Source organism: Dendropsophus ebraccatus, chromosome 9, assembly GCF_027789765.1.
Source record: "Dendropsophus ebraccatus isolate aDenEbr1 chromosome 9, aDenEbr1.pat, whole genome shotgun sequence".
Lineage (NCBI taxonomy): Eukaryota > Metazoa > Chordata > Amphibia > Anura > Hylidae > Dendropsophus > Dendropsophus ebraccatus.
The window spans coordinates 70447217-70473556 of NC_091462.1; the positions used below are offsets into that span (position 1 = coordinate 70447217).

General features: G+C 39.3%; 1 protein-coding gene across 1 annotated transcript; it reads right to left on the reverse strand.

Moving 5' to 3' along the window:
* Positions 1 to 1792: 1792 nt before the first annotated feature.
* SLC39A10 (solute carrier family 39 member 10) lies at positions 1793 to 25244 on the reverse strand. Its single transcript, XM_069985345.1, has 9 exons — positions 24252 to 25244; positions 20608 to 20788; positions 15083 to 15252; positions 13533 to 13733; positions 8265 to 8388; positions 5275 to 5610; positions 4586 to 4666; positions 4229 to 4419; positions 1793 to 1945 (listed from the first exon to the last, which is right to left on the reverse strand). Exons 1-9 carry the CDS (start codon positions 25242 to 25244, stop codon positions 1793 to 1795), a joined length of 2430 nt encoding a protein of 809 aa, XP_069841446.1.
* Between the last annotated feature and the right edge of the window lie 1096 nt (positions 25245 to 26340).

Here is a 26340-nt window from a genome sequence, read left to right on the forward strand (position 1 = left end):
GATGTGCTGGCAAAACTGCACCAGCAGCTGATAATCGTCCTGTGCACCGTGTATATGATAAAGCATATATGTGTATCCATGCTGTCAGTTTCCACGGCTGCACGAACGATGCAAGGATCATTCGTGCAGTCCAGCAGCTGGGTTTGTTGTGCCAAGTAAAGGCACTGCAAACAAGCACTGAGCTCACTGAAATCTGTTCATCTAAGGGGACCTTAAAGTGACACTGTCACCTCCTTTTTGTGAGTGGGCGGGGCCTCGTGGCATTAGCGCCACTTAGCTCCGCCCACCGCACCACCATTGGCCCCGCCCCCACGTCGGCCATTGGAACAGGCTGGCCTAAAGGTCTAGGCCTCACCCCCTCTAGGTTGGCCCACCAATGGGCGTCAAGGGGGTGGGACCAACAGTGGTGCGGTGGGCAGGGTTAAGTGGTGCTATTGCCGCGAGGCCCCGCCCACTTAACACAGTATGCAGTTGATAATGGATCACTTTTTACTTGAACAAGCACCACGACGTATCATATAAAATAAGGTATGAAAAACGCAAAATTTACCCTTTACACCTGTGTAGAGATGTCAGAATGCACAAAGGGGGTGACAGTGTCACTTTAAGTCAGTTGAGTCTACTGAGTTTATTGAGCACCACTAGCATTTGTCATGTGACTAAATTGGCAGGTTAAGGTTTCCATTATAAATAAAAGCAATAAAGAAAATGTGCAGATGGACTAAAGAAACAACTACTCTATGAATTACATTTAATAATGTATCCCAACCCTGTTGTACTCACCTGGGATGTTTTTTCAGGGTTTTGTCAAATGTACATCAATGCTTAACAACAATTTCCATATTTTTGTTCAGAAACTGCATTGTTGAGTGCCTTGTCATTGGTACAGATGGTAAACACAATCCAAAATTATAAGCATCTGTATGATTCTGCTGAGAAAGTCCATTAGTATTCTCAACCTGTAAATCTATCAGTCCTAAGTCCCTAATTAAAAAGTGTTCAGCTTTACCAAATGTGTATATTGTTTAAAGAACCATGGGAGATGAGTGGCTGTCATATCTCCGGCACCACTAATCTCTGCACAGAACAATAGGATTGGGCAGGTCGAATTCACCTCTTGCTGCCCTGCTAGATATTAAATTGCATTGGGATTCTGCCAAATTACACAACTTTGTTGAAATCTAGAATATTTTACAGCAGAAGCAAAAACTGAAAAAAGAGCATTTGTATGTTACTGATGATGAGCTTTTTTAAGTAAAAAAAAAAAAAAAAGCCCTAAAACCATTGTATGGCACTGATAAATATGTAGCAGGTGTGAAGCAAGCAGGAAAAGTTTTTTTTTTTTTTTTAAATAATTTTACTTGGAAATATCACCAGCAAAAAGAAATTTAATTAATTCAAATTCTAGAAATTACAGATTTATTCAAATTCTAGAAATTACAGATTTATTCAAATTCTAGAAATTAAGACATTACAGATATGCAATATAAACAAGGAACTCGCAGTGCATGCAACCTGGTAAAATAAAAGTCGTTGGATGGCATGTTAACACATCAACTACATGTTAGTTGATTTTTTGTACTTGTGTAAAAAAATCCCCATTTATCAAAACTCAAATACACTATTAGAAGCTGCCATTTCAAGTTACACATAATACTAAGAACAGTGATGATTGTCTTTGTGATATTGTATTAATGATAAAGCATGTTACATTGCTTTTATCATTTAGAGTATAGACATCTAACAGACAAACACAGACTCTTCTTCTGGACCACAGAGAATAACTTTAGAATTAGACGTCAAAGACTATTTTATCTTCATATAGGGCAATAACCAGCATTATGGCAAAACCAAGTAGAAGTCCAAAATTCTGCAGAATGAATTGACCTAATGGATGGTATCCTTGTTCTTCATCTTCACCATCCCTATGCAGCATTTCTGGAAGCTAGGAGTTAAACATAAGACATCATTTGAAAGGCTATGTTTTTGAGGCTAAAATACAGCTGAATGTTGATAATTACAATGTAAATAATGACCATGCTCTTTATTTATATTATCAAAATTTATGACTATATTTTCCCCTCCAAAAAATTTGGTGTGAACCTAGACTTAGGGAGAAATGTGTCAAGAGCCAAGTTTGTTTTTTTTTTTTTCAACACAGATCTACTTTAATATTCCCCCCACAGTTGCAGAATTTATCAAGTGGCACAGATGAGGCTTCTAAACCAACAAGAAGAAAGTCAGCACTTTTAGAATACATTACAGCCTCCACACTGCCTGACTCCACCAAGTCCAGCCATCTCAATTTTCAATACAAAAGGTATGGAGGATAAAGGAGATTCAATCTTACCACAGCTGACATCACGGATCCAGCAGGATTTCCACTCACACCGGGAGAGTACCGGGTGAATAATACAACGTCTTGAGGAAGGAGGAGTCTGTGCCTCCGAAACGTCCGCGGTGGAGGACGTACCTGGGCATCCGTGAGATGTGATACATCAGCTGTGAGCAATGCGATATGCTGTATCCGTGACCAAATAAAGAAAAAAGTTTAGTCTATGAAGACGTTGTGAGTATTGTTCACCCGGTACTCTCCCGGTGTGAGTGGAAATCCTGCTGGATCTGTGATGACAGCTCCGTGGTGAGATTGAATCTCCTTTATCCTCCATACCTTTTGTATTGAACAGATGAGGCTTCGGTAGCCCAAAAAATATCTAGGGCATCTGAGGTATCACTCTAGTTAATGCCTGCACAGATGAGGGACATTAACCATGAAACAGCTGTCTACAGATGGGTAGTGCTTTCTTTTGGAGGAGAACGTGGTTTTGGCTGGTGGTTTCCCTCTGGAGGAAAGTAAACTTTATTTGCAATGGGAAACATCAGAATGGGAAACATCAGATATGAAAGAAATGCAAGTTGCATAAATTTCATTGCTTTCTATGCACACCTTTGGTGACAAAAAATTCTTTGATCGCAGGTTGGTTCTGCTGTGTCTACACATTTTGAAGAAGATTCGATCTCTGGGAAGATTGTGAGATTAACCCAATTATTGTCTCATAATGGGTTGGTACAGAAAATTGTGGTGCTGCTGGGACCATGGTGGGGTGGGGGTGGGGTGGGCACAATTTCTAGTTTCGCTTCAGGCAGCAGAAAACCTAGAATCAGCCCTGCTTATGTGGCGATTTGATCATAATGCATAAATATATGAATGGACAGTACAGAGATCTTCTTAATAATGTTTTTACACCTAAGGTAAAAAAGGTACGCATAGGGAAAAACAGGTCCCACTATCAGTACAGATCAGGATTCTTTACTGTAAGAGCACTTCTATAAATTAATATAAAGAATGAGGCTGGTTTTGCCGCCCACCTGAAGCAGTTGTGCTACAAGAATGGCACCACTGAATGCTTTAAATAAGGAATTCGGAATGGTATGCAGAGCATATTGACACTCTAGAGGTCCAGCTGTGTCCAATGTCCAGGAGCTTGCAGGCGCTGACAGGCTGGATGGCAGTAAGCTGCTAATGATGATGGAAGCAGTTGTACAAACAAGACAACTTTTATTACAACAGGGATTACGCGTTTCAAGATACAACCCCGCCCTCAGATCTATCAACAGAGATTAAGTGTTTCAAGATACAACCTTGTCCTCGGATCCATGGATCTGAGGACAAGGTTGTACCTTGAAATGCGTATTCCCTATCTTAATAAAAGTTGTCTTGTTTGTACAACTACTGCCATCATCATTAGCAATTTACTGCCATCCAGCCTGTCAGCACCTGCAAGCCCCCAGACATTTGACACTGCTGGACCTCTAGTGTGTCAATACGCTCTGTCTGTTGGTAAATTGTCATTTTAAAGACTTGAGAGATTGATTTATGTTTGCAGTTGAGAGGCTGTATTTAAATGATAGACCTACCCTCAAGGCCACCAAGTATAAGAATTAGGCAACACGTAGAAAAGGCATTGCTATAATTCTGAACGCATTCTTTTGCCGATGTATAATTTACATAGCATGGCCTGCCTTTGCCACTTTTCATTCTGAAAGTACAAATCTGGTCAAATTTATGGTAAACCTGGTGGAGCCCTTCTGCCATCTTGTAAGATAAACATCCACTAATCAAGATAATCATTGTTAGCGGTCATCTATTTAACAAGATGGCTGCTTTCCACAGATATTATTATTACGAAGTGGAACATAGCATATGGATGTAATGATTGTCCCTTACCATATCAACAAGTGCCACATACAGAAACATGCCAGCTGTAACGGCAAAAATCCACAAAGTGATATTGTTGGCATATTGTCCGACTCCTGTTCCTATCAACATGCCTACATACGCCATCATTGCAGACAAGAGATTGTACACGATTGCTTGATTTACAGTCATACCAGCATTCAGAAGCACAGCAAAGTCTCCTGTAAATGATGAGATATAAATTGTAGGTCACTTGCGGAATCTTCAATAATAGGTAAGTAATGCTAGTACATTCAGAGTAAAGTGCAAGTTAGGTAATAATTTTCATATTTTACTCTTTACAAATGTAGACAGGATTACTGTCAAGTACCAAGAGTTTCTATTTACCTAATTCATGTGGAAGCTCATGGCAGAATACGGCTACTGATGTACTAATTCCGCTTGTCAAGCCAGCACTGAAGGCGGCACCTAGAAGCAAACATATTACAAGTAATATATACAAATTTCAGTTTACTGTTAAAAGTAGTGTGAACATAGCCTAAAGTATCACTGTCGTTGTAACTTTCAGAACCTAAATCAACAGTAAATGTCATATAAAGCAAGTTTGCAATTTACATTTTTTTTTTTCAGTTATCTTAGAAAACACAGCACTTGGTGTGTTCTGACTGTTTTTTTTTTAATGTCTAAACACAGTAAGTCCCATATTGTCAAGGCCATCTGAGCGCTCACAGAAAAGTCATGTGACTGATGGACACATTGAGCCATGACACGCTGTACTGATCAGACTTCATGTGTTTAGTCTCCTTTTTTCAACCAGCACAAGACTAAAAATCTGCCTTAAGGAGACTGGACCTGGACAAAGTTCAGCTTTGTTTTACAGCATGATAACAAAAAAAAAAAAAAATAATGAATGTATATTGCAAACTTCCTTTATATCACATCTACTGTTGAATTTAAAACTATAACAACAGTGACACTTTAATGATATTACTGTATTTTATCCACTAGGGATTTTTTTTTGCCTTAAATATATTTTATTGACTGATAAAAAAAAGATTCCAATGGTACATGCTTACCTATGGCAAGTCCATCACTAAAATTATGCATTCCATCTCCCATTATCACCATCCATGCCATACTGGCAATTCCAGTATCTTTCATGTCTTTTTCTGAGTGGGAATGGCCATGTGAATGGTGGCGTTTATTGTGAGTGTGTTTTTTTGGTGTCTCTGTTTTTACATGATTATTATTAAACTGTTCATCATCCACAATATAATTATCATCAGAACCATTTTTATTGATATACGGCTTGGCGTCTTCAACTGAAACTAAAATCTTTGGAGGCGATTGATGGACATTATCCACAAGTGTCATTTTTGTTTCATTTTGCTGTTGAGGGTCAGATGGAGCAACTGGAATAAAAAAACAACAACTTACTTACAGAGAGTCCCACTGGATGTATCCCTACTCATCATAAACTGATGGCATATCCTACTGAGGGATGCATAAATGACTGAGAAAGAATGTCATTAAAAATCCACAAATTAAGACTTCTTTATGTCGCTCAAGTGTCAATGGATGGCGTTATAACACTATTACATGGTGCATATATTATTGAGATAACATTTAGGTTATGTTCATACAATGTCAAAAAAACAAAAAAAAGGTATCCGCCTTTTCTATTTAAAAAGACGTCCGTTATTGCTACAATGTATTTGACTGCAATGCAATGCACTGAAGTCAATGGAGTGATGGACGTCCAATGCACACAGCGTATAAAATGACAGACGTCTGCACGAACGTCAAAATAATTATCATGACAATTATTTTCAAGCGTCTTTTGCAAACAGCGGACGTTAGTGTTAGTTGTTCACTCATTTTTTTTTCACTGTCCTTTCACAGTTTTCACTATTTAATTCAATGAACTTTTAAATTAAAGACACACCCAAAGGCCAATTAGTCTACCTATACTAGAATAATGTACCACAGCCGTCATTGCTCTGACGGGAGGCCAAACTGTGAAATGATGAATGTAATTTTAACCTTAAACTGACAGATGTCATTTATTTTTTATGAAAACAGAGAGGAAAAAATGTTGTGTAAACATAGCCTTAGTGTTTCTTATAAACATTTTTCTAGCATCTCTGTGTACATCCATCTTAAAGCATAACTGTCATTTCAGAGTAATTTTTTTGAAAACATTAAATATCAAAAGTTCAAGCGATTTTAAGAAACTTTGTAATAGGTTTTATAAACCAAAAGAGTTTCCTTCTGTACTGAAAAAGCAATCTCCCAGCTTCCCCCCTCACTGCAGAAGAAGCAGGATTTTTGTCTCCATTATGTGGCTATGGAGAGGGGAGGGGCTGTTAGGAGTGACTGAGCACGGAGCAGTCCTGCAAAGCACAACACCCTGCAATCTTCTCTCAGTAAGTTCATAGATAAGCATTGACCTTTCTGACCCCTGAATCCAGCATTTTAGGTGCCCAGAGAGTCTACAAACAGCTGACCTTTATGTCACCTCTTCCTGCTCCCTCATCTCCCTCGGCCCCTCCCCCCTCTATAAGGATAGAATGGAGAGAGCAGAACCCGTCTTCACTGGCTTCTCTGTAATAAAGACGTGTTTGCCTGATAATGCTCAGATAAGAAGTCAGGGGGGGAGGCTGGGAGATTGCTTCTTGAGTACAGAAGGAGGCTTTTTTGGCTGATAAAACCTATTACAGAGTTTCTTAAAATTGCTTATACTACTGATTTCTGCAATAAAAAAAATATGACAGTTACGCTTTAACGTCTTCCCTACCCATTACATACAATTAGGTCATGGTTCACATGAGAAAGTATAGGGCAGGCATCGGAACCCCAGTCTGTTTCATACAAAGCTGTGTGCAGAAATGTCCAAACTATTAACAGATATCATTACCAATCCAGCATATAAAAGTGATGAAAATTAAAAATATCAAAAAGTCCTACAGTATCTTCCCCAAAATGGCATTGTTAAAAATATAGAACATGATGCAAAAAGTGAGCCCTCATACAGCTCTGTAAGCAGAAAAATAAAAAAAAAGTTGAAAAACAAATTCGAAAGGTAAAGGTAGTAAAATTAATAAATTGCAAAATTTAAAAAAGTAATATTAGAACAACTATATGACAAAACAATGTGAAAAAAAACAATCTTATCTGACAAATGTGTTTTACATGGTCAACAAAATGTATGTTTTTTGATCTACCCCATGGCCTATATTCTATATTTTTGGCAATACCTTCTTGTTTGTTGAGTTGTGCTTTGCTTTCTGAATACACAGGGTTAAAGCAGATATCCTACTCCTAATCACACCAACATGTGGGCAGTACATTACTACAGCACAGGTCTTCAAAGAGTTAAATCCCTCCTTATTAATGAAGAATCCTAACCTCTACAAAGCACCTCAACCCTTCAGTGGAGTTCAAAACACAAGTTAGAGGAAGGAGCATTAAAAGTACACACCAAAGTCAGTTTTCACACATCTAGGTGCATGAAAGTTTTTTTTGACTCAATTTATACACATTTACACAAAATCATTGCTTCATGTTAAATAATCCATATGTGACTGCAAAACCTCAAGAATGAGGTTTATCACCAAAATGAAGTTATGAGAATGCTACATTCTTTAAAGGCCATGGTTAGATTGCACAAACAAGATGTCTATAGACTATAATAAACTGATTGTAATTATTATTATTATTATTATCATTATTGTTATTATTATATTTGCATTTGAAAGTATTGTTAACCACTCTTTCTAATACAATTAAAAAAAGGTACTATATACCAGCAAATATTATACTGTATGCCCCAGAAACATCCCGCAATATTTGCTGGTATATAGTACCTTTTTTTTTTTATTTGCATTTGAAAGAGAGGTCAACAATACTTTCTAATGCCAAAAATAAAATAAAATAATAATTTTTAAAAAAGGAAACATGAACCAAAGTTCACATTTGGAGTAAATTCTTTTCCTTATTTAACATTGTGTAAAGCCAAACACTCTTCATTTAACTCAACCCAGAAATGTAAAGTAAATATGATTACCTGCCAGGGGATTTAGTGGTAACCCTTCAGCGTCTGATAGCTGATTTAGTTTCTCATCAGATAATTTTTTTTCCACAACAGTATCCTCCACTTTCTGTTTCCATTTCATCCTACTTGGTTTTCCCTTAACAAAAAGAAAACAGAACTACATGGTAAATCACACAGAAGAGGGATGTGGTTAAGAACATGCACTGGCTTAAGCAGGGGACACGTCTGGCTCTGCAAGATCAGAGTCCCTGGTGGCATAGTGTGTTACTGATGGTAGCCCTTGTGACGTTAGGCCCCGTTCCCACTGAGCAAAACTAGCGGAATTCCGCGGCGGAATGCCGTTAGCCTCCCGCTCATAATGGGAGTCTATGGGAGGCGCGCGCTCCTGCCCTGTCCGCGCTGAAGAATGAACATGTTCATTCTTCAGCGCGGACAGAGCAGGAGCGCGCACCTCCCATAGACTCCCATTATGAGCGGGAGGCTAACGGCATTCCGCGGCGGACAATTCCAACGCGGAATTCCGCTAGTTTTGCTCAGTGGGAACGGGGCCTTAGTCCCAGCTCCCTGCAGGTTATTCACTAGGCTCTCCGTGTGGTTCTGGGATTTTTGCTCACCGTTCTTGTGATCATTTTGACCCCACAGGATGAGATCTTGCATGGAGCCCCAAATCGAGGGAGATAATCAGTGGTCTTGTATATCTTCCATTTTCTAATTATTGCTCCCACAGCTGATTTTTTTCACACCAAGCTGCTTGCCTATTGAAGATTCAGTCTTCCCAGCCTGGTGCAGGGCTACGACAGCTCTTTGGTCTTCACCATAGTGGAGTTTGGAGTGTCACTGTTTGAGGCTGTGGACAGTTGTCTTTTAGGCCATGTTCACACATTGTGCCAGAAAAGATCATCCTGGCCAGTACTGCACTGACCAGTTCAATTTGGTTGCGGGCGCATGCGTACGCGCACACATCCGGATTCGCTGCTGCACTCAATGGAGCATGCGGCTGGAGCCGCACCTCTCCATTATGTGCACTGACAGGTTTTCTGCACCCGCTATTCATTTAATAGCGGCTGCAGAAAACTGACATGTCAGTTTTTTGTGGTGCCTCTAGGGGTCCCGGACAGAGTTTATACTATGTGTATACATTCCGGATGGGATTCCCTTGGCCTACAGCACAATGTGGGTAAAAGATTAATTACACCCGTGTTGCAAATCGGCATCAACAGCCGTGATTAATAATTTACTTACGTTGTGAGAACAACCTTATACTGATAACAAGTTCAAGCAGGAGCTATTACTCCAGGTGGAGGACAGAGGAGCCTCTTAAAGAAGAAGTTTAAGCTATGCGAGAGCCAGAAATCTTGTTTGTTTGTAGGTCACCACATACTTATTTTCCACCATAATTTGCAAACAAAGGCTGTGGGTGCAGTTAGCCTAAATGTTATCCCAGTGTGTGGGAGAAGTGAAGCCGGTGTCCAGTGAACCCAGTCTGTGTGTGCTGTGGGTGGTAAACCCTTTGGTATCCCTGTCTGTGGGGGCTGTGAAGCCAATATCTAGTAAATCCAGTCTGTGGGAGCAGTTAACCTAATTAGTTTCACTGGACACTGGCTTCACAGCACCCCCTCTTAAAGGGGTTAGCCAGCGCTACAAAAACATGGCCACTTTCTTTCAGAGACAGCACCACTCTTGTCTCCAGCTTGGGCGGGGTTTTGCTGCTCAGTTCCATTGAAGTGAATGGAGCTTAATTGCAAACCACACCTGAACTGGAGACAAGATTTGTGTTGTCTCTGAAAGAAAGTGGCCATGTTTTTGTAGCACTGGATAACCCTTTTAAAAAAAATAAATAATCAAAGCCTGCCAAAAAGTCTGGGCCATTTCAGGGTATGGCCACGGTAAGTGGCCACAAGGTGGTCCAAGTGGAACACAGGCTCTTAGGATTGGTGATTTCAACTAGATTTAGAAAAGTTGCAGCTAGCTCTAACACCTAGAGGTCTCCAGATGATGTCCATCCAGAAATCTAGGAGGAGATATAGGTGTGGCCTCTGTTTCTTGTTGCTGGTGCTGCAGCTCTCCCAGATGGACTGTTATCCAGTGTGCTGTCATGGACATATACTGCCCCTGGCCATAGTTGTAATTCTATAATTCCACACTTAGGTGCACCCGATGAGAATCAGAGAGCATTAAGGAGTTGCCGAGCTTCTGTAAAGATTTTGGTGTTTTTTATGGGTGGTATTAAGTTATGCACAATGCAAAGGTAGTTCACATTTAGTTAGTTATATTGGTTATATTGGTATATACTGTAGTAGTGTATTGTATATAGTAGTGTATATTGTTTAATAATATGTTATGGTTAGTAGTAAAGTTTTTTTGGGATATAGTGTAAATATAGATTGTATAAGTTGTTAGTGGGGAGGAATGAGTGTGGGAGTGGACCAGTTTTACCCTTATTTTACAGTGTGGTTCATTATGTTTTGTTAATTTTAAATATTTTGTTAAGTTATGATATGGTATGTTTATTTTTGTATTTATTTATTTTTATATTTAATTTATTTTACAAGAAAATGTACTGCAAGAAATACAGGCTAATCAACTTGTTAATAGTTGTTAATTTATTATTAGAGATGAGCGAACCTGGAGCATGCTTGAGTCCATCCGAACCTGAACTTTCGGCATTTGATTAGCGGTGGCTGCAGAACTTTGGATAAAGCCCTAAGGCTATGTGGAAAACATGGATATAGTCATTGGCTGTATCCATGTTTTCCAGACAACCTTAGAGCTTTATCCAAGTTCAGCAGCCCCCGCTAATCAAATGCCGAACGATCGGGTTCGGATGGACTCGAACCCGAACGCGATTTGCTCATCTCTATTTATTATCTTTGCCATAGGGTGGGTATTGGCGCAATGCTGTCTTATTTTGATGGCTTAAGACAGCGACTGTTGTCTCAGTAGTGGCAGTGTTTTCCCGCTGGTTCAGACGGAGGAGGCAGAGGTAGATGTGAGGGTCCTCCTGTTTCGAACCGAGGCTGCATAATCCTGAGATGGGGCTGTGCTATGGTAGCTGAAGCCGTTGTTGTCTATGCATAAGAAGTGGTGTAGGGGTCACGGTTCTTCCAGGCAGTGGAGTGGTGGCATTCCATGTGCTGAAGCATAGTAGTAGTACCTGGGTTTAAACCCAAACCTGACCCACTTTATGGTCACAAATGCTATAGATAGCATCATAGTTTGTGCTGCCACCAAACAGAAAATCTGCCACACTATTGATCGCAGTGCAGTTCTTTGTAGCAGGTGCACTGCTAGACTGTTGTTTAGTCCCACCGCTGCCTTGGGGTAATTCTTGAGTGCCAGCACCTTCCTCAACACCAGTCTGACGACTAGCTGGTGCTGTACTCCTCCCCCTTTGGCCTCAGGAACGACAAGCTGTGGATGGAACCTGACACTGGCCCGGTGAAACAAATACATCTTCATACCCTGATGATGATGATGATGATGGTGACATCTGGGAAACGAGATTCCGCGTAGGTTCAGCAACATCATCTTTGTATTCTGGAACAAAGTTATCCTCTTCTGAGCTCTCTTCTTCCAGTAGCATGCGATGCAATACCATACTTTGGTCATAGTTTGCCCCTCCCTTGCTCTCCTGACTGCTTTGTGGCCTAGAAAACTCTGGAGTCTCAATGCTGCCTTCCAGTTGCTGACTGTTCTCACATTACTCCAAAAGATCTTCAGAGTACAGCGGCTGAGAGTCTGGGGGGAGTGCTAGGCTTGATAGAAGCTCTCTTGCTGATGAGACAGGAGACAGAAACGTCCTGCCCTTGGCACAGATTGGTGTTGGCACTGGTTTGTGAAGACCCTTCTAGCGATTGCTGACTCCAGGATTGACTACTCACTGCCGTGGACCTTGAATTTTGAATGATTTCCATTCCACAACAGCAGCATGGCTGGTGCCAACCGGACCACAGGGTGCTACCGAGAGCTGCAACCTTCATCCAAGCCCGTTGTCTGCCGCTAACACTGGCCATACCCTAAAGAGGCCATGCTTTTTTTGATTGCTTCAACATCTTTGCAAAGGATAATTCACCTGGAATACCTGGTTTATTTTAATTAAACTTAAAGTGACACTTATATTGTTACCATTTTAAAAAATTTGACATTTCCCATTTTTTTCCACTGTCACAACAATAGCTGTTGAACAAAACATTACTCTGTAATAGTCCCACTATTGTAGCTACAATGGTTTGGCTGTTTTATAGATATTCGATTGCATGAGATTTGCGAATATTTGCAAATCTAACCAAATATCCATGAATCTCGAGAAATGATTTTTGACTGATTCGCTGATATCGGTCTGATCTGGACTGATCAAAACTTTTGACATGTCAAAAGATTTTTAAAACGACAGTGACATTTTAAATTGTTGAACTTTCTCCAAAAGTTGACTCTCTTCTGCAGGTACACAGACTGAAAATCAATATTGTTATAGGATGCTGGGCTGTCTGAAAAGTATATGAAAAAATTATTATTTTATACTGCGAGTTTGCAGAGAAATCCGCTGCGGATCCTGGTAGTGTGAAGGTCTATGGGGTTACATATCGGCAGTGGAATGAAAATTCCGCTGCCAGTATGTAACCCGCCCCTTTACCCCCCAGCCACCCGCAGCCCCCGGCCCGGAGCATACATTACCTGCTCGGTGCCGCGGCTGTGTGTTAGGCTCCACTGCAGATATGTAACCCCATAGACCTTCACACTACCAGAGTTCTGGTACATGTGAAACTACCCAAAAGGTAAGTAGAAGGTTTCAATTTGGTTTATTAAACTGAGGGTAAAAAGAGCTTGGAAAGTCAGATCAATAGAGCATGGGTCTCCACACTGAGGCCCTCCAGCTGCAATACTACATTCCCCATCATGCATGGACAGCCAAATTGAAAGCTTTAGCTGTCTGGGCATGATAAGAACTGTGGTTTTGCAACAGCTGGAGGGCAGCAGTTTGGAGATCCATGATATAGAGGGATTTTCTATGCATCTGATGGTAGATTGAATTGTAAGTTTGCCGCTGAAGGCACACAATGAATAGGGTACAAACTGAAATGTATAGGCTTATTTGGCAGTAATGAAGCCCAAAGACACTTATTCACTTATTGCTATGTGAACAATCAATATTTAGTAAGCATGCAATTGTTTATATGGGGTGGCCTCTGTACTGCAAATGATCAAGTGGCTGAATAAAGGTACTTAATATTGGACTCAGGAAATATTGAGGTTTCTAAGCCTACAAGTATGAATACTAACCTTTCTCTCCTTATAATGCTTAAACATTTGTAGACAGTGCTCGATTATGAAGAGCAGGTAGATTCCACCAAGAGCAACAAGACCTTTAATAACACTGTTATATTCCACCAAAAATGCCTGGCTTGTGGCTTGATTCCAACCTTTGCCATGGTCATGACTGTACCCAGGTTCTGTAGATGCCTGGTCATGCCCCCCTTGTGACTACAAAACAGAATTTAAAAAAAGTAAGAGTTTTAAAAACTGATTGTTAAACTTACCTTAAATACATTCCCAAATATTATCATTTCAATTTTATATAGAAACCAATTAGCCAGAAACCCTCTGCCTAGTATTGTGTAGGTCGCCCCCGCACTAAAATAGCTCTGACTTATAGAGGCTTAGACTCTACATGAACTCTGAGGGTGTCCTAATATGTTACTAGTAAATACTTTACATCTGTGAGAAGGGGACACATTTTCCTAGGAGGCCAGTTTAAGACCTTGAACCTTGTCATGTTTCTCAAACCATTTTTTCAGGGAATATTCCCAAATTTTCACGGAATATTACTTATTGACAGAGGGCACTACTATTAGGAGATACCGTTGCCATGAAGTAGTGTACTTATTAAGCTATAATGCTTTGGCAAGTGGTATTTGTCCAGAGAAAAAAATGTTTTCAAATCAATTGGTGTCAGAAAGTTACACATTTGGTGTCAGAAAGTTACAAATTTGTGTAACAAATTTGTAGATTACGGATATTACAAAAATCTCTAGTTTTCCAGTACTTATCATCTGCTATATGTCCTGCAGAAAGTGGTGCTTTCAAGTCTGAAATGGTGCTCTCTGCTGCCACCTCTGTCCATGACAGGAACTGTCCAGAACAGTATTCCGCATAGAAAACTGTCTTTTTGGAGGTCAATAGCTTTTTTTTTTCCCCGGACCAAGTGCCTGTGTGACTGGTGATTGTTTTGTAATGTCACTATTTAATGTAAAATGTCAAACCTTAGCTGTATATATTACGACTATGGGACCTAATAATACGCTGTAACTTCCTGTTCTGTAGAGAAAACTTTCCAGCAGTCTCTGTTTAGTGAAACTCTAAAGATCACACTGAAAAAGACAATGAACATAGCTGAAATCCTCCCCAGCCGTGCACACTGACCTCTGCACAGGTCCCGTGCATTTAATCATCCAATTCATACTGACATTTTTTTTAAGGTGAATGTTGCTGGATTACATATAATAACCCAACATTATGTGCTGTATGATTGCTGATCGGGCACTATGGCTAACCCCACTGAACATGTCTAGAATAAATCTTTAATGTATTTCTCAGAATGAGACAGAATAAGTTAAATATATAAGAAGGTCATATTCTTTTTTAAATGTTTGTATACGCAGCAGTTAGTGGGTTTACCTTCTCGACTGAGTGGTCGTGATTGTCTCACCTATTTTTTTTGTTCAAGATCGACAAAAGTAGATATTATGCATAGCTAAAACTACTAATTATATATTTTTTAAATATGAGAATTACATTGACTAATATTAGCAATATTAACATGAAGTGTTTACATGTGGCATGAGATGAAGAAGTGCATCTCCACTTAAGGTTCCCACAGCCAATGCGATGAGGAAGTCAAGTAGGAATTTAAAGCATCCTTGGTTAATGACTGGAATCAAAATAACTCCCAGCAGGGACAATAGACTGATGACAGTGATAGAGATGAGGCCGCAAATCCAGGCTACAAATGAAAAAAAAATGGGACTGTTAGAAAATTACATTAGATCAGATGTGTTACATTTCATCTGATCATGGCAAAATCTAGCATAATCTTAATACATTAATAACTTGACCAAAACTACACACATGGGGGGGGGGGATTTATTCTTCTTGTATGCTAGTATTCTGGTGTCCAAAATATCTGCAGTCATTTTACACTGTCACTGCCATTGAGTGTACTTAGTGGGAGGGGACCTGGTTCCCTGTGGCCCTGTAGATTTTAGAAATTGGTCTCATGTTAGATATCTACTCCAGCCATGAGTATATTTTGAAGCCTGTTGTGTGGGGAGTAAGAGGTTAATATGTCACATATTTCACCAGCATATGGTTAAAATTGGTATGTGAAATGCTGGCCCTAATACATTCCCACCATAATTCAGAAGCATGGTGTTATCTAAAACGATTATTGAAGCAACTCATTTATTAAAATTCATGTGGCTGATTAAAACAAAAAAAAACAGATACAGTATATCAGTTCCCCAAATCTTAATAATGGGTGCCGTGCACAGTAAGAGTGGATAAGTGGGTTTGGGGTACAAGTGGTTATGTTTGGGTAGGTTATAGTTAAAGTAGGTCCTCCTCAGTAGGTAAGCCACCAAAATAGGTACTATAGGTTGCCCCCCCCAGGTAGATAGTTTTCCCATAAAGAGGGGACCCTTAGTAGGGTCTCTAGTAGATACCCCCAGAAAGTAGTGTCTTCTGCATATGTCCCTCCATACTATATAACATTTCTTAACCATTTCTGGGGCAAATGGAAAGAATATCACCATTATTTTAAACCCCATAAATACAATCTGTGAGTATCTTATGCACAGGCAGCTTATGCTACTTGGCCTCTTTTACTTGTACTTGTACTTCAACTTGTAAATGTGTTGGGGGGGGGGGAGGATTTGCAAGGTTATTGTCACAGTTGATTGTGATGTCTGGTGTGTTGAAGCACAGTGGTGGCTGTACAATACAGAAGACATCAAGAAGTGATGGGGTGGGCACATGCCCTGACCCTGAACTACCTTTATATTATTACAATATTATGGATTATGGAGCAGGATGGTTTTAAAAGGATTGTCCAATTTAAAGGTAATATGTCACCTATTTTATTTTTTTATTTTTTTTACTGATTAGCAAAAGATACTAAAACTTGTTCTTTTATTCTAATTTGTTACTATTTTCTAACATTATTTTTTTGTATTTCACTTTTTGTACATTGTTATGGGGGCTGCCATATTGCCTGAGCTGGACATAGGCTCGTGGACATAGACGACAATAGACAGACTCTGTCCCATTGAGATGAACATGAAACATCATTGAGCATACTCTGTGACCTTTGAAAAGGTCATTCCTTAAGGCATGTGTACCTACAATGTTGTACACATCACTTTACAGCAGCCTCCTCTTATCATTACAGACACAACAGGAAGCCTCTGCCCACTTTTAGCCCCAGTGGTGAGAACTGCAAAGATCTCAGAATTATTTTATAATATTGATAGAAAATATATATTTTTTTTTTCTGAAGACACATTTTCTTTAAAAACCAAGCAGAAGCAGAGTATGGCTATGCTTCTACTTTGGGAAAATATCGGGAAAGGAGGCTATCTTGTAACATAGACAGCTGCTAATAATGATCATGATCATTATTCTTGGCCTTCTATTTAATGAGGCGGTCGCCTTCCACTGAATTTATTATATAGTAGAAACATAGCCTTTGAATTACATGAATGAGCAACAACATTATACATGTTAGGAGTGAACAATGTGTGATCTGCAAATAAAAAATAAAATCCATATTACAAGTGTGCTTTAATAAAAATGAAATGCTTAGATTGATGTGATGTGATTGATTGATGTCAGGGGTTGCCATGGAAACGATCTGCAAATATGGAAAGCATGTGAATGGAATCTGTATGCCGTCTGCATTTTTCAGGGACCCATTAATTTCTATGAGCAAGTCAGTCCCATAAATACGGACCGTATATCTATGGTCATGACTATCTGAAATTATATGGAACCTGAAAAAAAAGGCAGTTGCTGGGATTTCTCTATAGAAACCAATTGGTTTTATACAGTCAGAAATTATGGACAGTATATGGATAGAAATTTAAGGTCGTGCAAAAGTGGCACTGATTTATCCATCTGTCTGAGGGCAAATGTCTGAATTGCCCATAGCAAACACAAATTTCTTTATGCCATAGCAATCTGAAAAATGACAGCTGAGTAATCTGGGAAATGAAAGCTGAGCTATGATTGGTTACTATGGACTCAGAGAAGGGTTGCGAGCAGTGACACCACCCACTCCCCTTTCACATTTGCTAACCCCATTAAGCCATGTTCCCGCTTCAGGCATATAGCAGGAAAAGGTGGCCGTCTCATAATATAGATGGCAACTAATAATGATGCATCTCTTAGTAAATTTGGCCTGGTTATTACCATGCCAGTCTTAATAAATCTCTCCCATTGACTACATAATACAAAGCATACACAGGAGCCTCTACATAATTTTTTTTAATAATAGCCTATGCTTCTTTATATAGGTTAAATAAATAAGCTGTAATACTCCTTGTATTCTTAAAGTACAACATCTGCCATACATGAAAATGAACATATGGAGCAGTTTTAAAGTCGTTAATACCCCTCTAATAGCCAATTTAATAAAAAACAAACACATTGAAAAAAGCCCCTGGAGCAAACACTTCTAGAAGAAAATATAGGAAACAAGAAAGTGCGATGTGTATCTGTGCATTAGTAAGGATCCACAAAGTCAACAAACAAGCCTGATTTGTTCTGCAGATTAGTTAGTTCACACACTTTCGGATTATTCTTTTACCAGGTCCCATTAGGATATAATAAGGCGCCTTTTGACAGGGTGCTCTCATGTGTGAAAAATCCCTAATTACATATGCCCAGAGTAAAGCAGGGCAATGGATTTCACACCACTCCTAATGGTTTAATTGGCAAAACCACTTAGTGGGCTTTTGATAATAAGGCCAAGCAAAGAGTCAATGACCAAGCTAAATGAGTCTCCGAGTAAGAAAAGATTTGCTACTATGTAGAGCATTTGAACAAAGTAAATGAGGCTACACTGTTGCTCTTGAAAGGTTTACGAAAACCAAGGAAAGCATGCCCATGTTTTTATTTAGGAAAACACAGAAGTGATCTACTTAAAGCATACCTGTCAGAAAAAAAAGAAACTTTTGACATGTCATGGGGGTCAAAAGATTTGACTGATTGGATCAGGAAGACAAGGGGAACAGGACTTCCCTGCTGTTAGCCATCTCTGTCCATCAGAGCCATTGAACTTATAATGGGGATAGACAGGGACAGCTAATAAACAATTATTTGGGGTCTCAGGGTCTATTTCTTTTATGGGTATATTCACACAATCAGGTTTTCTTTTTCAATTATTGAAAACAATGCCAGGAACAGATCATAAACGAAGGATACCTATAAAGGGAAGACTAAAACTTATTTGCTTTTTAAAGAGAATCTGTCAGCTCCCGGGCCCTCCCTAAGGTGCTGACAGTGTGCTGTAGCTGGGAGTCCTCTAGTAAGCATGGTGCCTTTTGGTAATTTTCTGTGCTGTAGAATATGTACAATCTCAGGTCTCCTACTGTAATGAAGAGTCAAAGAGGAGTTTTTGCCAAATTCTGAAACACCTCACCACTTCTTCCTCCTCCCTCTTCTTTGTGAATAATCAATGCTGCCCGGCCTCCTGCTCACTCAGCTGTCAGCCAGTGTCTCTGATTGCAGATCAGTACTCTGTAGGCAGGTTATGTCTGAAAGAAACATTCAGATAAAGTTGAATCTCTGACCCCAAATGTATTGGAGCTATGGTCTAGGGGTAACTCGCCTGTCTGTACACCTGCCAGCAGTTTAGTCTCTGGTTTAAATCCCCTGATAGACAAATAGAGGTCTTTGTTTTTTTCCTCATTATTGTATCATTGTTAAGGCTATGTTCACACACAGTATTTTTGTCAGTATTTTGCAACCAAACCCAGGAGTGGATTGAAAACAATGAAAAGCTGTTTTCACACACTGTTGAAATTAAGTGGATGGCGGCCACTTAATGGCAAATAATAATTGCTAATTACTGTTATTTTAAAACAATGGCCAATATTTGCCATTAAATGATGGGCATCCACTCAATTTCAACAGTGTTTCTATAGCCTTTCTATATTTTCAATCCACTTCTGGTTTTGGTTGCAAAATACTGAGCAAAAATACTGTGCATGAATATAGCCTTAAAATAATACAATAATGAGAAAAAATAAATAAATAAAGACCTTTAGTTCATTTCTATCAGAGGATTTGAACCAGAGACCAAACTGCTGGCAAGTCTCTAGACAGGCTAGTTACCCCTAGTCCACAGTTCCAACACATTTGGGGTGAGAGATTCAACTATATCTAAGTCTTTCTTTTAGACATAAACTACCTGCAGAGGACTGATCTGCAATCAGAGACATTGGCTGACAGCTGAGCGAGCATTTACTATTCATGAAGAAGAGGGAGGAGGAAGGAGTGATGAGGTGTGCCAGTGTAAAGCACAAATTCCTTTTCGCCTCTTCATTACTTCACAACTTTCCTTACATGGGGTAATACAGAGGGACAGAAGCACTGGTTGACGCGTTTTATAATAATATTAATACTAATAATAATATTTATTTTGCCAACAGATTCTGCAGCTCTTATTTAAATATATAAATACATTACAGGTTATATTTATATTAAATTATACAATGAATAAATTAAAATATTAAAATACAGAATTAGAGACCTGCTCTCGAGAGCATACAGACTAGGATGACTGGGGGTGACGAGAGGCAACAAGTACTTTATTTGTCAATGTTCCAGTCATTGTACATAGAATCTCAAAGTGCCTATAAGTAATTGGGTTAGACGGTCACACGCCATTTTCTGAGCTCAGGTAGCAAGTACAGTGTAGATGGCACCAAAGGGGATATAGAGAGGATGCAGGATGGATAGCAGTGAGGCAGACAAGATTAGGAAATGTTAAAAGTGCACCTCAAGAGATGAGTCTTCAGGGCGCGCTTGAAACTGGGGGTGTTGGAAATTAGTCTGAGCTCTTTGGTTAGGGAGATGAGTTTTGGTGATACTTGCCTTACTCGCAACTGTCTGTTCCTATATATTACTCCTTGTTAAATAAAGAGAGTTGTGAAGTTTTTACTCCATTTAAAGTGCTAGACTTCATTTTCATTTCTTTTGACCTGTTTTATCTATTTAGACTAGACTAAGGTTAGAAGTCTAACCTTTATAAAACATAACAAAGTACATAGAAGGGTCATCAAAACCATGGATTACTTACCAGATGCTTCTCCTTTACTTACTTCCAAAGTCTCTACCTCCATATCAGTAAAATGCTTGATGCAAAACCTACTATCAATCTGATATAACAGTGCAGGACATAGGTAAGCAAACTGGTCAGGGGAAATCGGAGAGTTGAGATTTAGCCCATAATAACTGAGGAGCTGAGTAACATTTAAACACTAGAAGGAAATAAAACAAAATTAATTAAAATATAATATAATCAAAGGGGGGACTGTTTGCATTGCCTGCTGTTTTTGTTGAAAAAAAAAAAGTTTAGGCTATGCTCCCACTATAGGAACATAAGCCAGCTGTAAGCCAGGGGACGCCAGCCGTGTGACAGGTTTGGGTGGTTTGTTCCTGTAGTGGGAATATACACTCACCGGCCACTTTATTAGGTACACCATGCTAGTAACGGGTGGTCTTCTGCTGCTGTAGCCCATCTGCCTCAAAGTTTGACGTACTGTGCGTTCAGAGATGCTCTTCTGCCTACCTTGGTTGTAACGGTTGGCTATTTGAGTCACTGTTGCCTTTCTATCAGCTCGAACCAGTCTGCCCATTCTCCTCTGACCTCTGGCATCAACAAGGCATTTTCGCCCACAGAACTGCCGCTCACTGGATGTTTTTTCTTTTTCGGACCATTCTCTGTAAACCCTAGAAATGGTTGTGCGTGAAAATCCCAGTAGATCAGCAGTTTCTGAAATACTCAGACCAGCCCTTCTGGCACCAACAACCATGCCACGTTCAAAGGCACTCAAATCACCTTTCTTCCCCATACTCGGTTTGAACTGCAGGAGATGGTCTTGACCATGTCTACATGCCTAAATGCACTTTTGTGCATGCCGCCATGTGATTGGCTGATTGGAAATTAAGTGGTAACGTGCAGTTGGACAGGTGTACCTAATAAAGTGGCCGGTGAGTGTAGGCTTAGGCTATGTTTACACACCATCAAAATGACAACCATTTTTATTGGATGGTCAACGTTCAAAGAAAAATAACAGACGTTATTTTATAATAACGGCCATAGTTTGCATATTGACGGCCACTATTATAAACTGGATGGTCATTATAACAGGTTCTGAACATAGCTGTTGAAGTTAAAATCAAAGGGGAGACGGACTGTATGCAGTAGTGGTTTTTAAGCTTCCTTTATTCTCAACACCATCATTTACAAAAAAAAAAAAATCATGGCACAAAAGGTTCTTTGTATTCTCAGGTTAAACCAAAGAACTGAATGTGTTGTAGAAAATAAAAAACAGCAAGCTCACTTGGAGCTACTGGCAACTGGTTTACATGCACTAGTTTCTATGAACCCACTGCAACAAGCTTTATCTGATGTTGACAAGGGTGGTCCAGATGTGGGCTACCCCTAACAGAAAGTGTAGCTGAACAGGTAAAGAAGGTGGACACATGGGCACAGAATTTTGCAGAAGTTACTTTAAGTTGTAGCCATTCTACTTTTTTCAACTTGTACCAATACTCACTTTTAGCACAATTACCATAGTTTAAATTTTTAAAGCAGTAAGCTAGTGATTGGTTCCTACTTGTCAATCACTATCTGTGGCCTGTCAGATGCCATCCTACCTAGAATAGGATCTCTGGTGCACATTCCATTTTCATCTATTTAAAAGGCTATCCCTGCTGATCCCTTGCTGCTCCCATTCAGCTTGTTCCAGTTCCCACATCGTTTATCTTTTCTGCCTATTTCTGAGCCTAATTCTAGAGCAAAAACAGAATAGCCACATCCCCAACATATTCACTTGAAAACAAGAACAGCAGAAATAGGAAAAACCATCACAACAAAAGTAATGGCCTCTGCACTGCCGTACATATTTATAAGGTAGCTATAACTACATAATTTGAAACTTTGGTTTATTGTAAAACAGTTCTTTCATCTATCTATCTATCTATCTATCTATCTATCTATCTATCTATCTATCTATCTCATTACATGCATTCCCTTGGATCATCAATATAAAGTGGTTGATTTTGCTAGGTTCACATATCAAATCTGTTATACAATACACATACATTATATGCTAGGGATAATAAATAGGTGACACCATTCATTTTGTATATGTTAGATATATTACAGTGCCACCAGTACACATCATTATTAAGGATGCAAGGATTATAATGCTGAAAGTGTCAAGACTAGTGATGAGCGAACATGTTCGTAAATGTTCGTATGTTTGTACGAACATGACGCAAGTTGTTCATGTTCGCTCATCACAAACAATTTGTTCAATGATCGGAATGGTTAATGTTTGTGTTTGGGATCTGAACCGAACATCGGGATGTTCGCTCATCATTAGTCAAGACACAGATGTAGCAGAGTTTACAGCAAGTCTGACTGTTAACTCTGCTACAATACATATCTAGCTGACATTCTGGAAGAATAGACATGTGCCCAAGAAAATATTCCAGATGTAAGGCCCCTAACTCCATCTCTTATCTTGGCCACATTATGCACATTATACACATACTTGCTCATAACTAGTCTGATCTAGTGTTTCCTCAGAAAATTTTTTCCAGATAGATACTACTTAAAGCAGACTGTCCCCACATAGTACCTACACAGCACAGGGCCGTATTTACCACTAGGCACGCGTGGTCCGGTGCCTAGGGCAGCACCTTGCAGGGGGACAGAAAAAACTAATTTTTTAGTTTTTATTTTTTTAGTTTCCCTCCTCCCGTTCAGACTTTCCAGTAAATCTGGTGTCTTTTCCTGGGGGGTGTGGGGGTATGGTGGTATTGGTCAGGTCTGGTATCGCCAATAGGTGCGTGTAGATGGGGCGTCTTCAGGTTTAGTGCCTAGGGCAGCAGCAGCTGTTAATACAGCCCTGACACAGCAGTAACATCTTAGATATTTTCCCTTTAGTTGGGTTAAAAAAAATGTAGTTCAAATACATTCCTATTTAAAAGCTATATTCTGGGACCCCACCTATACCCCAAAGCAACATGAAATGCTTTTTTCCCTGCACTTACTACTGCATCAAGGCTTCACTTCCTGGATAAAATGGTGATGTCACGACCCGACTCCCAGAGCTGTGCGGGCTGTGGCTGCTGGAGAGGATGATGGCAGAGGGATGCTCAGTGTCCCTCCAGTGCCCTGTGTCCCTCAGTGTCCCCCTGCCATCATTCTTTCAGCAGCCACAGCCCGCAGAGCTCTGGGAGTCGGGGCGTGACATCACCATGTTATCCAGGTGAAGCCTGATACAGTAGTAAGTGCAAGGAAAAAACACAGCATAAGCATTTCCCATAATAAGTGTATATTGGTGATTTGTATAACTTTTGGGGGGCAATACAATACTTTAATAACAGACTTCTCCTTTAAGCAGAAACTGTTCCTATTGACATACAGTATAAAATAATGCATTGCAATGTATACGTTTTGCTGGACACAGTAACGCAGACTATGTGAAAACAACATGCAGCCAGCCTGACCTCTGTTAAAAAAAAAATGTTACTCCAATAAGTGGCTGTGTGCAAAACCACTTTAAGGAACGAAAAAGAAACCTAACATAAAAAAACAGTCTTTCACAGAGTATTTGTAAGGAAAAATATAATTTTTCTGAATTATTTGAGGCAATTTCCTATATTTTTGCTAGTGTCTGTAAAATCTGAAAAAAAATCTACACTTACCTCATCATGTTCATGCACTTCATCATCATGCTGACTGTGGCTTTTCTGAATGCCTGAATTGACTTTGATTCTAGTCTGATCATTAAGAGCCTCTCTTTTATGGATGTTTCTATGACTATATTCAGGCCCCTGCCTGTGTTCCTCGGATTCAAGGTTATCATCATCCACTTTGTCAGAAATGACTGAAGCAGCAAAGTTATGGCCAGATTTGTAACCACGCTTGTTTTCATCTTCAGCTTGTGCAAAATCAGACCGGGAGTCTACAGTAGCTTCTCTGGTTTTCGCTATTTTACGTCTCTTTTTGTGCTTGTGAGGTTTCTTTTCTGCTTGTTCCTGTGTAGTATTTGTACTGGTCAATGGTTCATTTGTTTGTCCTTCAAGCGTCGTATGGTTGCCTGCAGCATTGTGATTATGGTGGCTACTATTATGGAAACTGTATGTGCTATTATGCTGATGCAAGTCATGGTTGTTAGTGGTTTTATGCCTAATGGACACAGATTTCTTCATTGTGTTACATATGTTAAATTCTTTTTTAGAAACGTTTTTTGATTCATTTTTGGGGTGTGGATGGGATTCTATATGATCATTAACATGGACATGCTTTCCTTCTTGAATATCCAAAACATCCAGGTGTGAAACAGGATCATGGCCAATCTCCTCATGACCTATTTCAACTACTTTCACCTCACCAAGACCTAAACTGGATAAAAGTTTTTCCAGACCATAAAATGACAATCTTCCATTTTCTCCATAACGATGAAATAATTTTTCAATATAATATTTTTGTTCATGCTCAGCCTCTGGCAATGAAGACTTGATTGTGGCTCCTTTCTGTGAATATGACTCTTCTGAGACCTGGTGATCATTGTAAATGTGACTCTGGTTTTTTTCTGATGTGTGGCCATGTACATAGCCATGGCAGAGGATGCAGGGAATAAAAATGAACGGAAAGAAGCCAATGAAGCAAAAACTTGTGTGTATCTGTACCTTCATTTTTACCCCACCTGGACAGAATATAAAACATCAGAGAAAAAAAAAAAAGAAAAAATTTGGTTATTATAGTCTGTACAACAGCCAAATATCCTGCTAGTATTGTGGCACAGTTCAAAACAGTAGAGTAAAACAAACCAAGTGCACAGTATATGTTAGTATATTATAACGCGATCAATCAAATATATCAATTATTATAATGGCTACAAAAGAGGAAAGAAATAATCAAATCCCTTCTAAATATAAAAAATAGAAATTATGATTTGTCTAGGCCCTGGTAACACTATGTCATAATGCAACCACAACCACAACTATAATGGTAGGGTTAACAGGGTTTATATAGGTATGTTTACACAACCTTTTTTTTTTCTGGACGTATTTTTGGACAACCATCATTTAAGGGGAAAACATGGTCATAGTGTGATAATTGCAGATTTAAACAATGAGCATGTACATTACTTACAGGCATTATCAACATACGGCTGTATTGTGGCCTCAAAATAAAGGCCATCTAAAAATATGGATGAACAAAAAAATGTTTGAAAGGATTAAATAAATATAACTGATTTGTTCCTGAAACAATGCTACTCTTGCCCTCAGTTTGTGTCTTAAATTGTAGCCTTAAATCTTATGGAAAAAAAATGTTGCCCTAAGTCTAACAAATAAAAAACAACAATTATAACAGGATTTTGGCACTAAACCCAATATCAAAGCTAACTAAAACAAAAACTCACAATAAAAAAGAAATACACTCATGGCAAATTCTAAAAAATTAAGGGTAACTCTCTCTCCCCCCCCCAAAGAAATGGATTTTCACTAGACATATGTGACACCAGCCACCACTTACAAAAGTAGTAGACTTACCTCTAGCATTAACGGCTTTAACTTTAAGGTTTGACCACAATTTAATAAATACTGGTTCTATAACCAGGAAGCTCTGACATTTTATACCACTTCCATAATAGGGGGAGGGCATGTAGATAAATTGTCAACAAAAGCTGCACACAATGAAACTATTAAGTTTCCCCACAGTTTATTGTCTGAAAAGCTTCATGTGATGTAGAGATATTAAACAGAGAGCATCCTCACGGCCGGGAGA

Coding starts and splice junctions, on each gene's coding strand:
- SLC39A10 (XM_069985345.1), bottom strand. CDS start 25,244: ATGAAGGTACAGATACACACAAGTTTTTGCTTCATTGGCTTCTTTCCG. Junction 4,420..4,585: donor TGAGCTTCCACATGAATTAG/GTAAATAGAAAC, acceptor CATCATTTACAG/GAGACTTTGCTGTGCTTCTG. Junction 1,946..4,228: donor ATGTGGCACTTGTTGATATG/GTAAGGGACAAT, acceptor TTTAACTCCTAG/CTTCCAGAAATGCTGCATAG.